Below are 14,355 nucleotides of genomic sequence, written 5' to 3'. Positions count from 1 at the left end.
AAGTGTAAGTTCCAGGATTGGAGTGTGTTCATATTTTCAGTAGCTCGTGACATGAATGTAAATCACTTTAGAATGTAGCACCTTGCCATCAAAGAGGAAGCAATACATGAATCAAAAAGTGTTAAAAAAAATTTGAATGCAAGTCACATCTTTAAATATAATTGATTAGAGCTGTAGAGTCATTTAGTGGAGCTGAAAGCAGTGGCAGGAGTATTGATCATTTTCACTTAATTATATAGTAAAGAATGAGTTGCTTTTGTTTCAGTAGCTCCCAATATGGCACTAATTTGAATCATTAAATATTTTGATAAAAGTAGCCTATGGATTTGTCAGTAAGTGTCTGAATGATAACTTAGTTCCCTGCAGTGATGATTACTGTTTCCAAATAATTATTCTTGAGTTCAACTAAAAGCCATCAGTGCACCATAAACATTGTCTAATTGATTAATGATATATTAAAAGATGTAAACTATTACAAAGGATATCAGAAACAATTAATGTATGTACATAAGCTTTCATGTAACATTAAGCAATGCATAATTATTAGAGTCCTCAAGGTTTATATGCATAGAATTGTGACTTATTCGTTAAAAGTGACTGTACCCTTTTTATTTATAATGTCCTCCAACTTTACAGTCTACTGAAATCTCTACACGCCTCCAATTCTGACCTCTTGCAACCCTCTTTTTCTTGAACTGCACCATGCTGTCAGTTGCAGAGACTCTAAATGCTGGAAATCCTTCACTATCTTTCATATTATGTCTTCAAATTTAAATTTTTGACCAAGCTTTTGATTATCTGTCCTAATCTAATTTTATGGAGCCTGATGTCAAATTTTGTCAAATTATCCTTCTGTGAAACTGTCCAATTAACAATGCCACATAAATACATATATGGCGTATGCATATACTATACAAAAAGTGCACCTTGTTTAATTTTTGCAGTACCAGATGCTCAGAACTAATGTTGTACTGGTCAGTGTTGTAGACTATTGACCCCAACTTAAACATCTATCTTTTTATTGATTTGGTAGCATTGACTGTTTTATTTTGCACTTAGTATCTGGAAAAGTTATATTTAAAACATGAAAAATAATAAATTTGTTAGGATTTACCTCTCCAGTGTAACTATAATTTTACAGCTTTGCTTTAGCTAATATTTTACTGCATTATTGAAGTGTTGGCTGGAAGGAGTGTCCAAGATACTGCAGCACTTCAACATTTTGCCCATGTGGTCATTGTTTGGCCTTGACACCGTGCTAAATCATTGTGAGCATTCAAAGCGAATTCAATCTTATTCTCCACTAATATCAACGAGTAACACGAGAATATGAAGGTAGAATAACCTCCACTGACACACACCCCACAACCCCTGTCCCACCACCACCTAGCCTGCTCCCTTCCTTGTCCAAGAAGATCAAGGTAAATAGCAGTTCCTGATTAGATTTGACTTAAAATCAAACAAAAAAATCCCTGGTCCGTACAGCTTTAATGCATACCATGTGCTGATTTTTACCCAAGCTATGGTGGTGTTTGACTATAACAGCTGTTTATGTAAATTCCTTCTAGTCAACACTTCAGTAATGCAGTAAAATATTAGCTAAAGCAAAGCTGTAAAATAGTAGCCGCACTGGAGAGGTACATGCAAACAACTTTATTATTTTTCATGTTTTGAACATACCTTTTCCAGGTACTAAGTAAAACCATAGGAATTGTACAAAATTTATAAAAGCTTTATATCAAGGCAGTGTCTTCCTAAATCAATCCTGCCACAGAGTAGTTTGATGTAGTAGCTGTCATCGAAGTTGAGTATGGTCATGGAGCCTTCATATAACCTATGTCACTGAGCTCCTAAGGAGTGGTTAAGATTGAAAACATCTCTTTGTCACTCAAAACGCATCTATATGCTCTGGTTTGGGAGGCCAACTTTGGAAAGTATATTATTTAGACAGGATTGTTTCCTTTTTCTAGATTTTTCTACTTCTTAAGGTTTGCAATATATCATACAGCTTCCTTCTAATCTGGAGTTTGATTTTTGAACTTCATGCTCATCAGAATGTGAGGTCCCCATGCTGGATCATGAAACATTCTCATTTCAAATACCAAGTCTCCATATCGAGGTTAGGTTTTACACAGTCAACAGTGTAAATCTGCACATACTCCTCTCAATTTCTAGCCTCAGATGAGCGCCTCTTGCTATGGTGAAATTCAAATGTGTGTCCTCAAAATATTGGTCTGTGCTCTGGATTAGTAGTCCAGTAGTACTAACCAATGTAGCCAGTAATTGTGACTGGATGTAAAGTCAGACTACAGAGCTGAAAGATGCATGTCTAACCCACACCTGTTTACCAATTATTTTTGCATTTGAACTTCTATAGTTCAGAGTTTCTTGCATTTAGTGTCAAAAGGCAAGGTTAGATGAAGCACTGCAGTATAATAGCAGGAGATGATGTTTGGAGTGTTGCTGTTTAACCAACCAGGAGTCTTTTGTTCTCTTCACATAGGAAGATTCGCAAACTTCTATTACCTTCTGAGATGAGGAGAGCTTCCAGGCGACCTTGCTGCCCAGTTGTCATGCCATCTCTTCAACGCACTTTTACTTCCTCTAATCAGTGCTAGCAGTCTGGCACTGTAGAAGGCGGTGTCGGTACAGACTGAAAACATGAAATCAATGGATTGAGCCAGACTGAAACTTCTCAAGAAATGAGCATTAATTGAAGCAGAAGATCACGTGGCTCAAGCCTTTATAGCATTTTTGTCAGTTGTGTGATGTCAAGTCCATTAGCAAACCAATGTCTTCATTTTTATGGCAAAGTTGTTTTGCCACACTCTAAGCAGAAAAATGTGCAAGTTGTTCCACATATTATTTTCTCGTGCAATCAGAACAGTGGTGACACCAAATATATTGCTATCTTGAATATTTAATTTTTATGTTAGACAGTTAAACAACTGTATCACAGTAATTTCATATCCTTGTTAACTTGTTTTTAGATGTAATTGTCAGTGCATACACAGATCAGGAATGCCCAAACTGTGATCTGTGGTTCAGGATGGTTATGCCCAGACAACCCAGATCTGTTCATGCTCATACTTTTTGTTGGTCTAGCTTTTGTGAATTTTGTGGGCCTGAGCATCGAAAAGGGCTTTTCTTAATATTATTCTTTCACTGGTGGAAAAGTCAGTTAACCAGAACCTCATAATGTCAGCACATATAGGCTTCATACAAATAATGGGAGCATAGATTTAAACTTTAAATATTGTCTGCAAAGTCCAACCGAAAAATTCATTCAGTGCTTGAAGACTGAACATAGAAACAGTTCATACCACATCATTTGTTGCAAGTTATGAGATGAAATAAATTAAGTTTAGCAGTTGTGTGTACAGGGTACTTCCAAATATGTTTAGTGTCAGGAAGGGAAAACCCCTGTTTTACAGGCTCAGGTTGAATGGGTTATCCAGCATCCTTCCATGCGTAAAATAGACTGATTACTAAAGAATGGAAGACAACAATATCATGCCAGTATCTGAAATTATGTAAGGCAGTTTTTCATTGTCTGCTTCTTTTTTTGGGCATTGAACATGAAAATGTTTTGCAAAGTTTACAGCAGCAACAACCAGGCAGCACAAATGCAGAAGAATAAGCTTTGACTGACTTGCTCCCCTGCTATTGCCGTATCCCTTCTGCCACATGACATCCTGGCCTAGAGTCATAATTGGACATAGAGCTTCCATTTTGACCTTGGCTGTCTTCTGGACAGAGAGCTATAAATTGTCCAAGCGACATTTGATTGAACAAGTTGAGATAGTGGTGGTATTGCATTCCATTTCCTACAACAACCCAAGAAATATAAAATCCAGTCCATTGTTACACTAGCAAGACTTTCAGTTGCTTTCAGCCTGCTGGGTATTTGGGTGATCAGTACACAGAGGCAAGGAAGTACACCAATGTTTGCTTCATAGCATAAGTGGCAATTTATCTAATTAGACAAAATGTTGGAAAACTGTTAGCTAATGACTGGTACCTGGCCGATTCATAAACATGAGAGACTACTGAGCATACAGCTAGAGCTGTAGTCATGACAATGCTTATGTTAACATGCCTATGTCAAAAATCAATAGGCAAAATTCACAAATGGTGAAATGTTTATCTGTAGCACCTTACATTAATATGTGAAGCTCCAGAAGGAGCTTCAGTTTGTTGAGTGAGGAATGTTTTCACAGAATTTGATAATCTATTTTTAGGCTCTGTTACATTTATTTTCCTTATTTGTAAAGTAATCCAGATTTTTCACTATTTTCTTTTAATCCTGTGTCAAACACATAGCAATGTGACTGTGCTTCATTGGTGACCTAAATTGTATGATGCTAAACTAGTGCCTATTTGCATGTTTAATTTATTTGGTGGGAGAAAGCTACACCACCATTTTCATTTACAATACAAATGAGGTAAAACTTAGTCATACAGCATGCAAACAGATGCTTTGGTCTAACCAGTTGCTGATCATAATCCCAAACTAAAATTGTCCCACCTGCCTGAAACAAGGCTTTTGGGTTTTGTTTTCGTTTTTATATATTTTTTTCCAATCTGAATCAAGTGAGTTTGGGAAAAGACCGGTAAAGTCCTTCCATCCTCTCACCAATGCATCATTATAGTTTCTGGTACCGTGCTCAATTACCTTATTTAGTTGACTCTTTACAATTTTCAAAAGTTTACTGCACAACTTCAAACAGCTGCAAAGAACCCCTAGTTGACATACTGAACAGGTTTACAGATAACCACCTCTGGGATCTCTTTCATACACTGCATCTCTCCTCATTTATATGAATAGAGCATGGCCAAGTGAAATTTAAAATGCCCTCTTTGAAATGATCACATTTCATGAACTTCCATCGGTATGAGAAGAGGAACATTTTTTAAAACAGATGAAACATGGTCATGCCACTCAAATTAGGAAGTTTTCTTTAGCTTTAATCCATCCTAAAAAGCTTTCTTTAGGGTAAGAAAATGATCCATTGGTTTTTGTCTAAGCATCATGTCTGTAAAAAGGAAACACAGTCTTTGGGAAGTAATTTGGTTGAATGTCTAAGCTTAAAATTTGATGATTTCTTTTTAACATCAAAGTCCTACATGCAGTCACCATCTCTCTACCTAGTCTGTGAATGTGACTGTTAGGAAAACAATTCCTATGGATTCCATTTATTTTGATGGTGATTTCATATTAGGCTGGCCCTGGGTAAGTAAGTTTTCGATTTGTAGATAGGTGCATTTTATTAGTGAAATTCTCAAATACCACTTCACCCATAGTTTCCACATTTAGCTTCCAGGACAGGTTTCTGATGTTAGGGAAATTTTGTAAGTAGGATAGGGTCAAGCCTGAGCAACGTTTCATAGTGGTGGGGGTAAAGTTTTGACTGCCTTTTTTTCATTAGTTCATGAGTTGTGGGTATCATTGGTGAGGCCAGTATTTATTGCCTATCCCTAATTGCCCTGGAAAAGGTGTTGATGAGCTGCCACCTTGTAGTCCATGGTGGATGAGTATACTCGCAAGGTTGTTATTGAGGAAATTCCAGTATTTTCACCACCCTGCAACAGTGAAGGAGCAGTGATACAGTTCCAAGTCAGTGTGATATGTGGCTTGCAGGGAGTGATGTCCCCATATTTTAACTGCCCTTCTCATTCTAAGTAGTAGAGGGCCTCCAATTTGTAAGGTGCTGGCTGAGGGCCTTCGGTTAGTTGTTGCATTGCCTCTTCTAGATAGCATGAGTACTGCCATTGTGTGTCAGTGGTGGAGAGCGTAAACATTATATGAAGTAATTATGTTTACATTTACCAAATTCCCCGTGGGGATTGTTTTGAAGAGTGTCCTTGTGATTGTAGAAGTAGGTGGTTTCCAAATGGACATCAGGTAGAGGGCTAACCTTTGGCTGGTTTCAAATGGACAAGGAAGACAACCATATCCAAGAAAGCATGCTTATTCTGTGTTGTCATCAGCACAAATCATGGCCCTGGAACACAAAGAAAAGGAAGTAATCAGTTCTAGAGAAACCACTCAAGTCACTTGAGAGGACCTACAGATACAGACCTGGCTTCCTTGATGTAACTGAAGAGTAGTGCTGGCTAGAAATGGTCAGTTACTGTGAAAATTTCACTGTCTTCAGTTCCTTTGTCTCTGGTTCATTATAGCTGCATATAGTTGAATATGGGTGGCAGTGAATGAGTTATGTAACAGGGTGCTGACCTGCATCAACATCCCCTGTACCAGCAATAGCCAATATAAGCAGGCAACCAGATTTGCATCTCTGTCTGGTCTGTCTTGGTACAGGTTGCCAGCGATTGAACAAATATGTCAATCCAGGACAATAAATCTACCCAATCACTTTCATTCTATTGATTAATTTTATTTGCCCTTTCAAGCTTGTCCTGTGAGTAGTCCCACCAGTGAGGTATCTAAGTGTTACAATGAGTCAATGAACAAGGGATAGAAGCTAGACCTATGAAGATGGTCGATCCTTTGCCACTCCAGTTATGTACATTAATGTGTGGGTTGCCTTTATGAGTTGAAGGTTCAACTTTTGACGTACATGAGGGAAAACAATTACGTTCTTCTGCTCACTTTGATAAATGTAGCTTCTGCCCTTTGAATGATACAATCTGTCAACCAAGTATACTCCCATTGCATAGATAGATCCTGTGATGTATTGCCATTGATCATGAAACAACTGAAAGGACAGTTTGGCACAGAGAATACACGCTGTGAAAATGATGCAAATCTTTCAGTTGTGTGTGCTGTTGTAGAAAAGGAAGCTTATTACTAAAGTTTTCTCTTACAATTACTGTCACTACAACTTGGCATCAATTTGTGGCTTCTGCAGAGGTAGAAGCAGATTGCTCAGATCCCTGTCTGACAGCTGAGATGCCTTTGGTTTATGCTGTCTGGTCTTGGAACTAATGACTGTACCACCAATACCTATGCTGTGATAGCTTGGCCTTTGGAAGGAACAGCATGTTACCTCCCTGGCAGATGTGGGGACAGCAGGTGAGAAGTGGAAGAGCTTGGAATGGAGTTCCCACTTCTGTGTCCTTTATACCATCATCCCTATCCTGGGTTCAGATTACATCACTTTTACCACTCAGTTAAAGAGTACTCTGTGACGTTCTGTGCTGTGTTGCAAGACCAAAAGTAAGATATCTATGATTGTTTTAAGGGTGGCACATATGTCTCATGGCCATTTTAGCTCATGTCTTTCATGGTCATTTGTGAACTTTACTTGATGTTCCAAAAAGAATCACTGACTCTGTGCTAGAAATTCTGACAATAACCTACTTTAGTAATGCTGTCATGTTCTTATTGCCATTCACAGAATTGCAGATAAGTTGCAGAAGGAGGCAATTCAGCCCATATGTCTGCACCAGCTCTTTGAGCATTTTAACTTGGTGGCAATCACCTGCATTTTGCTACAACCCTGCACATTGGATGACTAGTTAAATAACAAAATGCCCTCTCAATTGCCTCAACTGAATCTGCCTGCACCATAATTCTGTGAAGTATGTTCCAGACATTAACTACTCACTGTTTGTAATGTTTTTTTCTTACCTTACTTTTGCTTCTCTTGCAAAAATTTACAACTGTCTTTTAGTTCCCAGTCTGAGAGAGCGGGGACAATTTTTTCCCCATTCATTGTCCAGGCCACACATGATCGGAAAACTTCTTTCAAATTTCCTTTTACCTTTCTCATCTCTGGATCCATTCACATCAACCCCTGATGCACTCTTTCCATTGTATTCATATCCTTCCTATGATAGGGCACCCAGCACTGTAAACAGTATTCCAGCTGAGTACTGGATTAGTGGTGCTGGAAGAGCACAGCAGTTCAGGCAGCATCCAACGAGCAGCGAAATGACGTTTCGGACAAAAGCCCTTCATCAGGAATAAAAAGCTTTTTATTCCTGATGAAGGGCTTTTGTCCGAAACGTCATTTCGCTGCTCTTTGGATGCTGCCTGAACTGCTGTGCTCTTCCAGCACCACTAATCCAGTATTTGGTTTTCAACATCTGCAGTCATTGTTTTTACCTTGTTGATTTTAACCCTACTGCGAATCCTCTTGCAAGGATGCCTGCCTTGAAGAAGTTTTCCTCCTCTCTCTACAAGAATCTCAGGGAGTCCCTCTCCCATTGCAACTCCCAGGTCATTTCCTCTGCTCTGAAGCTCTTCAACCATGTTGTGAAACAAACTCGGTACCACAACCACATTTGCTTCCTCAGTGCATGCCTCCGTAACTAACTCATCCCATACAGACTCCAGACCACCTTTAAACCAGCAGAGTTCGGACCCGAACAGGACAAACAGTACAGAAAAGAAAAGAATGGCTTTTTATTCCTGATGAAGGGCTTTTGTCCGAAACATCATTTCGCTGCTCGTTGGATGCTGCCTGAACTGCTGTGCTCTTCCAGCACCACTAATCCAGTATTTGGTTTTCAGCATCTGCAGTCATTGTTTTTACCTAGTATTCCAGCTGAGGTCTAACTAGGTATCTTTTATAAGTGTACCATAACTTCCGTGCTCTTGTACTCTATGCCCCTATGTTTATTGCCAAGTTACTATTACATTTTTATCTTTCTACTTATCAGGAATGACCCCAGAATTCAGACTCCAGCTGTGTCGACCTTGGATCTTCGACAGATGCTCCTGTCAATAGTATCTGCTCATGCTCACTTATGAATTGAGAACCACCAGTTCAGGACACACTGGAGCAACAACATTTACACCGTGATGGTGCACCATTAGAATGGATGAAGATCCATGAAAAATTGCCATCAGACTTTTGTTGTTCTGCAAAAGCTTGGAAATCACTCAGGCTCCTCATAATTTAGCTACTGTTGGAGTAAAGTCACCATGTGAGTCAAAGGTAATATTTCTAGCACCTGACATCTGCAAGACAAGGATGCTGAGGTGCTTCAGTCAGCTGCATATGCTGTGTCAAACAACCTCTAATCCTCTCCTTCCTGTTTTATACTCTTTTTGAATGAAGGTCACATATTCAAATAATGATTGCAGTACAGTCATTGTACAGACAGAATACATCACTGGCAGCTCTAGATAGATAAATGGGAAGCTGAACAAGTGCTTACAAAGTGAATGATGAGTGGTATGTAGATGGATACAAGAGTATGTTGCTTAGCAAGGCATACTTGGTGGATACTGGTGAGTTATGCACCATGTAGTACAAGTAATGCCGAAATTTACCTTATCAGATTTGATTAAATCAATAACCCACTTCCCGTACTTCATCCATGATTTGGACACAGTGTCTCACTGTTCATCTCCTCAGACACTTCCATTTACTCTGTCTTGATGAAGCAGCCAGCTCCTTCTTCCTGTTCCTGGGGACAATTATCTCCTAACTACTAGCTCCAACCAACAGTTAATCAGGAGAAACATAATTAAATATGGCTCCCGGTCATACTGATCATGACTTTTTCATAACCTGTCTCTCACCAACACTTTTCAAAACTTGCTGTATCTTCAAGTTTTTGTCTTTACCTAATGTCACATTATGTGATTGTGCATTCTAACTGTGTAGCTTGGAGTTAGAAAACCAGGAAGGAGAAATCTGATTAGGTAGCTGGCAAAAACAAGTTGAGATCCTAAACTCACTTTGCTTCCAAATTTCACATGAGCAATTCCCACTTCTAGATGGTGCCTGTCTTTGCATTAATATTGTGCCCTTTGTGGCAAAATTTCACAGTAGTTTTATTTTCTAATCATTTGAAAATGCTACTGTAGTTGAATAATTGCACTACTAAGAGCATTGCAGGGCTATGTTTGTTAGTACACAAAATATATTTTCAGTACAATTGGTTCTTCAACTGTATTTGGTGCCGGGCAGAAGAAGGGTCAGTATTTGAAAGTTATCTTCACATTCTTGTATTACAGATTCAGAGCAAAACATTTGATTCATAGCAAAGCATTGTGTATGCCTGCCATAATAGAGGAGGAGTGTGAGGATGCAGTTAAGTACAACGTTTGCTCAATAACTTGAGCTGGCCAAAAGGTACATGAACATTGTTAAGCACCTTTAATGGAATGCTGACAAGCTTCAGATACTGATTCACAGCATTTTGAAGGGAATATTTAAAGTGGTTGGAATTTTAAAATTGGCAGATTTCAGAACTCCCCGGTCCTCACATTCCACCTTACCAACCTCTGCAAAAACCAGATCATCCGCCGACATTTCCACCACCTACAAATGGACCCCACCACCAGGGATATATTTCCCTCCCCACCCCTTTCCAACTTCCGCAGACTGACCCCTCCGTGACTACCTGGTCAAGTCCACGCCCCCCAACAACCCACCCTCCCCTCCTGGCACCTTCCCCTGCCACCGCAGGAATTGCAAAACCTGCACCCACACCTCCTCCCCTCATCTCCATCCAAGGCCCCAAAGAAGCCTTCCATGTCCATCAAAGTTTCACCTGCACATCCACCAATATAATTTATTGTATCCGTTGCTCCCGATGCGGTCTCCTTTACATTGGGGAGACTCAACAGCTTCTCACAGAGTGCTTTAGGGAACATCTCTGGACACCCGCACCAATCAACCCCATTGCTCCATGGCCAAACATTTAAACTCCCCCTCCCACTCTGCAGAGGACATGCAGGTCCTGGGCCTCCTCCACCGCCAACTCACCACCAGACGCCTGGAGGAAGAGCACCTCATCTTCTCCCTCGGAACACTTCAACCCCAGGGCATCAATGTGGACTTCACCAGTTTCCTCATTTCCCCTGCCCCCATTTCCAACCTGCCAGCTCAGCACCATCCTCATGACCTGTGCCAATCTTCCCACCTATCCGCTCCATCCTCCTCTCTGACCTATCACCTTCATCCCCATCTCCATGCACCTATTGTACTCTTAGCTACCTTCTCCCCAGCCCCATCCCATCCCATTTATCTCTCCATCTCGGAGGCTCCCTGCCTCATTCCTGATGAAGGGCTTTTGCCCGAAACATCGATTTTCCTGCTCCTCGGATGCTGCCTGACCTGCTGTGCTTTTCCAATACCACTCTAATCTAGACTTAAAACATCAGTACCAACTCTTAATCTGAATTGAGTTTTGACAAAGGATTGACAGCAAAAAAGCTGACCTTTGATGTAGTTGGTTGGAGTGTGGATGGATGCTGGTCTAATGAGCTAATACTTCAACTGATACAGCCATCTGCTCCTAGAACAAGGATTCTGGGATCTGTAACCCAGGATTGAGATCCTGTGCAGTCTCACATGGACTGCTATGCTCAGCAAGTAGCCTGTCTGCCACTGTTGGCCTGCTGTCTAGAGCAGTGTTGGCATGGGAGATGGAAGTGTTAGGCACTTAGACCCTACAGACTGACTGACAGTGGGACAATGATAGTTACCTGATCCTTCAAAGGCACCACAAAGATGCTAAAATCCATACCACCCTCCAATTTATCTCCCAAAACTGGAAGAGATAAACCTTGACCCTGAAAAGAGATGAGAGTTATGATTGTATCCTGCTGCAAATGAAGCTGTCAGGTGTTGGGTGGCCTCCTGGAGCGGTAGCATTGCCTGTGCAATCTTGCTATGACTGGTCATGACACAAACACTGAGACCGAACTGACAAGGTTACCTAGATTCTCAGAATGGTATCCAGGGTCCTCCATTCCTTTTGATGCTCCATCACCTGACTCCTTGTAACTGTAGCCACTGATCCACCCAATCCTCTGGCCTTTGTATGCCAGTGTCTGACAATAAATGCATTCCTTACCTCCTCCAAGTTTTACCCATCTCCATTACTGAAGACAAATGTCGAGAAGCTAATCCACTGCTGAGTTGCACACTCGGCACAGTTTGCAATGGTGGCAGGTTAATGAAAGTTGGATGCTTGAGGGTTTCATGAGAGTGAGGTGATGCTGTACTCTCAGGAAGGAGTCTTGGTGTGGAGCCCTGGATTTGTGACAGTCCTCAAATGCAGGTTTTATCAGGATAAGCTGCCTGTTAAAGAGAGGGATTTCTTCTCCTCACACATCGCTTTCTACAGCTGCCCCACCTCACTGTCCCATACATCCATTCCCTCTGGCAAATCTATCTTCTGAACGGCCTCACTTCAAGTCATCTAAGATAACAACATTTAGTGATCTGACCATTGAAATGAAAGCCAGTAGGTTAGAATGGTCTCCTTGAAGGAGTACAAATTTCCACAATAGGGGGAATGACAATGAGATAGTAGCACTGCCCAGAACCTGCAACATTGGTAAATTGCCTCAACCTCTGATAGAGAGCACAGTTGGAGGCCCTGTTGTTGGCAGACCTGGTATCTGTACCATTTTCTGTGGAAAGAAAAGATTAGAGAAAATTTAGACTCTAAACAGAGTAATTTGGGACTTAAAGTAAAGGCTTGTAGGATAGAGGGGTAAATGCTGCTTACTTTGTAGTCTACAGCTACACTCTGAAGGCAATGTTTGTCCTTATACTCCCACACCCAAGCATCATAAGGCATCATTGGATTTTTTCCAGTTCATTTCAATTACACTGCTGGAGTTATTTTATAAATGGCTTTACGATGCTTAGTTTGCACTGAAACTTTGAATGCAATTTCACTTCAGTCAAGTTGATATAACTTTGTGTATAATATCTCAATTGTGCCTAAGGGAAATTCTGCAGGCTGTGCATTTAAGATGGACGTTTTATGAAAGTGAATGCTTCTTTATCTCAGAAGCATCCTTAATAATGACACTTATGCAAACACAAGATTTAAGAAACTGTATGGTGAGGATTCTCAATAAATACTGATTGTTATTGTGGGGGGAAAAATTGAAAGAATCTAACCAAAGAAAGGTAAACCCTCACAATCATTCTATTCTCACACCTCTCGTTAAAAGCTTATACTACTGCAAAGTTAAAAATCTCACAACATCAGTTTATAGCCCAACAGGTTGACTTGGAAGCACTAGCTTTCGGAGTGCTGCTCCTTCATCAAGTGGTTGGATGAAGGAGCAGCACTCTGAAAGCTAGTGCTTCCAAATCAACCTGTTGGGCTATAACGTGGCATTGTGAGATTTTTAACTTTGTACACCCCAGTCCAACACCAGCACCTTCAAATCATAATATTGCAGGAGAAGAAATCAAATGTTATTCCATATTTGCTTAAACTCATTGCAGATATCTTTGTTATTTCTAATTATTTAATAATTTTGTGATATAAAGCCAGGTTCTGCTTTGATAGTTAAGAAATGCTCACAATTTATGCTTTGAACTTTTTTTCAGTTATACCATGCAGAACAATGTCAGCACAGGTGTTTTGGATAAAACAAGATTTGCAGATATGTGTGATATATCAGGTTTCTGTTTGGCACTCCATTTCCTTGAGCTGGAAATTAAGTTGTTTTTGTCTGCAGGCCCTGCTTTGGCAGTTGTGAATAAGGACCTAATTTTTTTATGTTAAGAAAAAGTTGCTTCTTCTGTAAGGAAGAAATTAATACAAATACTCTGCTATTATTGTTTTATCAGTAAATGCTTTGTACAAGACTTCAAAAATAAAGTTAACCCATCTTTGTACCTGTGCCTTGTTACATTTTATTTCTTAATGAATCCATGTGAAATACCATAATGGCATAGCCTTCATTTCAAATAGAGTTTGAAAAGGTCATAACCTGGTAGCATAAGCACTGAGCTGGTGATTCAACTAGGGTCCACCAATTCAACTGGGCTGTTTCTGTTATAATGCTTGCAGCAGTTCTGTTTATATTCCACTGTTAATTAACTTCTCAAGTTTCATCATACAGCACGGAAACAGACCCTCCGGTCCAACCAGTCCATGCCAATAATAATATCAAACTAAACCAGTCCAACCTGCCTGTCCTTAGCCCATGTTCCTCACATGTTTCTTATTTGTGTACCTGCCTAAATATCTTTTAAACTTGGTAACTCTACCCGCATCGACCATTTCACTGGAAGTTCATTCCACACAGTTTGTTTTGTTGCATATTAAGTACCACATGCCACTCATTGTTTTCCCAATGCATCTATTCTCTTCATATTTTGGTTGGCCTCTTCCCTATTCTTTGACCACCCTATCCCAATTTTGCATCAGCTGCTAACTTGGGTGTTTCTCCAAGCCAGTAATTAAAGGGCATCGTTCTGAAATGGATTTCGAGGTATTTTTAAAAGGGGGAGCAGCAAGTTCTAGAGCACATGTGTTCAGTACTATTGATAGAATGTTGTCAGTTTGCAGCGTCTTTGCAGTATCCAGTGCCTACAGCCATTTTTTAATATTACATCGAATTAATCAAATTGGCTGAAGACCAACCTCTATCATTCAGGGACATATGGAGAGACTGAG

General features: G+C 40.1%; 1 protein-coding gene across 5 annotated transcripts in view; it reads left to right on the top strand.

The window, feature by feature from the left end:
- mta3 (metastasis associated 1 family, member 3) overlaps positions 1-12,944 on the top strand; it is a 242,560-nt gene extending 229,616 nt beyond the window's left edge. For 3 of the 5 annotated variants that reach the window (XM_072580680.1, XM_072580681.1, XM_072580679.1), the window contains exon 19: positions 2,504-2,906. In XM_072580680.1, coding sequence (XP_072436781.1) covers positions 2,504-2,618 — 115 coding nt within the window. In that variant the 3' untranslated portion in view covers positions 2,619-2,906. Of the gene's footprint in view, positions 1-2,503; positions 2,907-8,628 lie in introns of those variants that run through there. The other 2 variants (XM_072580676.1, XM_072580674.1) reach the window with 2 other exon arrangements.
- The last annotated feature ends 1,411 nt before the right edge of the window (positions 12,945-14,355 follow it).

This window comes from Chiloscyllium punctatum, chromosome 11 (genome assembly GCF_047496795.1).
Source record: "Chiloscyllium punctatum isolate Juve2018m chromosome 11, sChiPun1.3, whole genome shotgun sequence".
Lineage (NCBI taxonomy): Eukaryota > Metazoa > Chordata > Chondrichthyes > Orectolobiformes > Hemiscylliidae > Chiloscyllium > Chiloscyllium punctatum.
The sequence above is the reverse complement of the archived record's forward strand: the minus strand, read 5'-3'. Positions and strand labels throughout refer to the sequence as shown.